Source organism: Microtus ochrogaster, unplaced genomic scaffold (genome assembly GCF_000317375.1).
Source record: "Microtus ochrogaster isolate Prairie Vole_2 unplaced genomic scaffold, MicOch1.0 UNK27, whole genome shotgun sequence".
NCBI lineage: Eukaryota > Metazoa > Chordata > Mammalia > Rodentia > Cricetidae > Microtus > Microtus ochrogaster.
In genome coordinates this window covers 3,156,026-3,159,030 of record NW_004949125.1, presented here as the reverse complement: position 1 = coordinate 3,159,030, position 3,005 = coordinate 3,156,026, and the positions used below count along the sequence as shown (strand labels likewise).

General features: G+C 48.2%; 1 protein-coding gene across 2 annotated transcripts in view; it reads right to left on the bottom strand.

The window, feature by feature from the left end:
• The window catches only part of Grid2ip (Grid2 interacting protein), a 29,985-nt gene that overhangs the window by 13,738 nt on the left and 13,242 nt on the right, over positions 1-3,005 (bottom strand). For both annotated transcript variants that reach the window (XM_026789704.1, XM_026789703.1), the window contains exon 7: positions 1,874-2,028. In XM_026789704.1, coding sequence (XP_026645505.1) covers positions 1,874-2,028 — 155 coding nt within the window. The remainder of the gene's footprint in view (positions 1-1,873; positions 2,029-3,005) is intronic.

Here is a 3,005-nt window from a genome sequence, read left to right as displayed (position 1 = left end):
AAAACAAAACAAAGAGAAGCAGCTGAAGGATGGAAAGCCTAGTGGAGGCTGATGCTGTTTCCAACAGGGCTCTGGGTCCATGCTTCTGGGTCCCAACACCCTGTGCTTATCCCTGGCTTACCGACACCCAATAGAACTCGTCAGGCAAACTGAAAATGTTCTGGACACATGCTGCCCTTCTGGGGACCCTGCGTTTCATGCTAAAAGCCCTTAGCCCTCCTCAATCCTCCAAGCTGTAGGAAGTGGGTACCGTGAAGGGGAAGCAATAGCAAATGTGGCTGCAGAGTGTCTGTAGCATGTAGGTCACAGGACACTATGCTCACCCAGTACTTATGTGGGTTCCCATACTTGCATAGCAAGTACTTACATCACTAATTCTTCTCTTCAGCCCCAAGCGCAGGGATTTTTAGGCACATGGGGGACATACTCTAACAGTGTAGGTATCAGTGGAACAATGAATGAGGTTGTGTGTAGCTCAGCGGCCCCCTGCGTGTGTGCTTGTGCACTGGAGTCTACCAGCCAAGGTGATCTGACCACGGGGCCATAATCCAGGTGACATGTACTGATGAATTTGTAAACGGTGAACAGGATGCATGAATTCAAAATTGTTTATATGTGTATATGTGTGTATGAATATTTGCATGTGTGTGTTTGTGTGCACATGTGGAGGGCAGAGGTGCTTCTATCACACTCCCCTTTATATATTGAGGCAGGGCTTCTCTCTTGAACCCAGAGTTTGTCATCCATTTTGCTAATCTAGATAACCAATGTGCTTCAGGGGTCCCCTATCCCCCACCTACGGAGTGTTAGTATTATAGGTGGTCGTCCTCACCTAGCTGGCTGTAACATGGGTCCTGGGAATCTGAACTCTAGTCCTCCTACTTGTTCAATAAATTCTTTTACTACTGAGCCATCCCTAACCTCTTGTTTTGATTCCGAGACAAGGTCTCACTATGGGCTACTGTGGTAGTTTTGATGAAAAACGGTCCCCATAGGCTCATAGGGTGTGGCACTATTAGGAGGTGTGGCCTTGTTGGAGTAGGTGTGGCTTTGTTTAAGGAAGTAAGTCACTGGGGGTGGGCTTTAAGGTTTTAAATGCTCAAGCCCAGCCTAGCATTACTCTCTTTTCCTGTGGCTTGCAGATCCAGATGTAGAACTTGCAGCTACCTCTCCAGCACCATGTCTGTCTATGTGCCACCATGCTCCCTGCCATGACGATAATGGACTAAACCTCTGAACTGTAAGCCAGTCCCAATTAAATGTTTCCTGTATAAGAGTTGCCATGGTCATGGTGTCTCTTCACAGCAATAGGAACCCTAACTAGGACAGCTACATTGTGAGTCTCAGCTGACTCCAAACTTAGAATCTTCCTGCCTCAGCCTCCCCACGTGCTGAAGTTACAGGCCTGAGCCACCATGCCTGGCCATGGATTCTCCAACAAAGACAGGGCTATAGTTCAGTGGGAGAGCACTCGGTTAGTATGGGCAAGACCCTGGGTTCCGTCACCACTGATGTAACCTGGCTGAGGTGACATACGCCCCAAATCCCATCACATGGGAGATGGAGGTGGGGGGATTAGGAGTTCAAGGCCTGCCTGGGCTACACATGAGTTTGAGGTCAGCTTGACTGTGTGAGACTCTGTTTGAGAGAGGAGAGAGGAAGAGGAGGAAGTAAAGGAAAGGATGAAGAAGTGAGCACTTTCCACTTATGCTGTGCTTGCTGCATGAAGGACGAACTGGGCACGCACAATCCTCCCAGCCAAGCTCTAATGTTGAGTATGTATCTGCCAGACACTGGGCATGGGGGCATATTATGTGAAGGCCAGACCTCTGGGAGTCAGGGCAGCTGGCAGCCACCCCCAGGGACTGCTTACCTGTCATGGCCGTGTAGCCCAGGAAGCATGCGATCTTCTCCTGACACAGCTCCTGCTCTTCGTAGGTCAGCAGCTGGTAGAGGAACTGCCAGAGGACCTGCTTAGCAGGTGTGTCCAGAACAGGGTACACGTCCACGATGAGGGTGTCAATGTTCCTGCAAGGGGGTGTGCAGAAGCAGGGAGCTCATCACTGGGGGTGTGGATGAGGTGGTGGTTTCAGACCCTGGAATTCAGCTCACGCCTCGACCCCCACCCTTGAAGGATAGAGCAGAGAGGACAGGAAAGCAGTCTCCAGAGGCAGTCGGCTCTGATTCAAATCCCAGTTTGGGCTGGGAATGTTAGCTCATTGGCGGAGTGCTTACCTAACATACTCAGGGTTCTGGGTTCATTTCCCAGCACCACCATCAAAAAAAAGTAAGAGTCAAATCCCAGCTTTGCCATTTACCAACTAAGTGACCTTTCTCAAGCAACTTAACTTCTTTTCTTTTGCAAAATTGGAGCTAAAAATAATATCTAGTGGAGCGCAGAGATGGCTCCTCAGGTAAAGGTGTTTGCCACCAAACTCACTGACTCCTGTGGGCACCGTGGCGTTCATGACCCCCATATTCAATAAGTTAGTAAGTAAATAAAAAAATGTTTTTTAAAAGAAAGATTGGGGGATGAAGATGAAGGAGCATGTCACAGAAAGTTGTTGGTATTCCTTTTACATGTGATAAGGTTCCAACATTCACCATGGTGACGGTTACATATATTTGCAAGGATACCAAAACCACCAAACCACTGAACTGAACAATTTGATGAATGAACTGTGGCCAGAGAGATAGAAGGCTCAGTGATTAAGATCATTTGTGCTGTGGGGCAGTGGTGGTGCATGCCTTTAATTCCAGCACTCTGGTGGCAGAGGTGGGCAGATCTCTGTGAGGTCAAGGCCAGCCTGGTCTACAGAGGGAGTCGCTAGACAGGCAGGGCTACAAGGAGAAATCCTATCTCCAAAACCAAAATAAATAAATAAATAAAGAAATAAATAAATAAATAAATAAATGAGCATTTGTGATGCTAATGCAGAGGACCCAAGTCCAGTTCCTGAGACCTACCTATCAGCTCACAAACGACGCCCTCTTTTGGCCTGTGT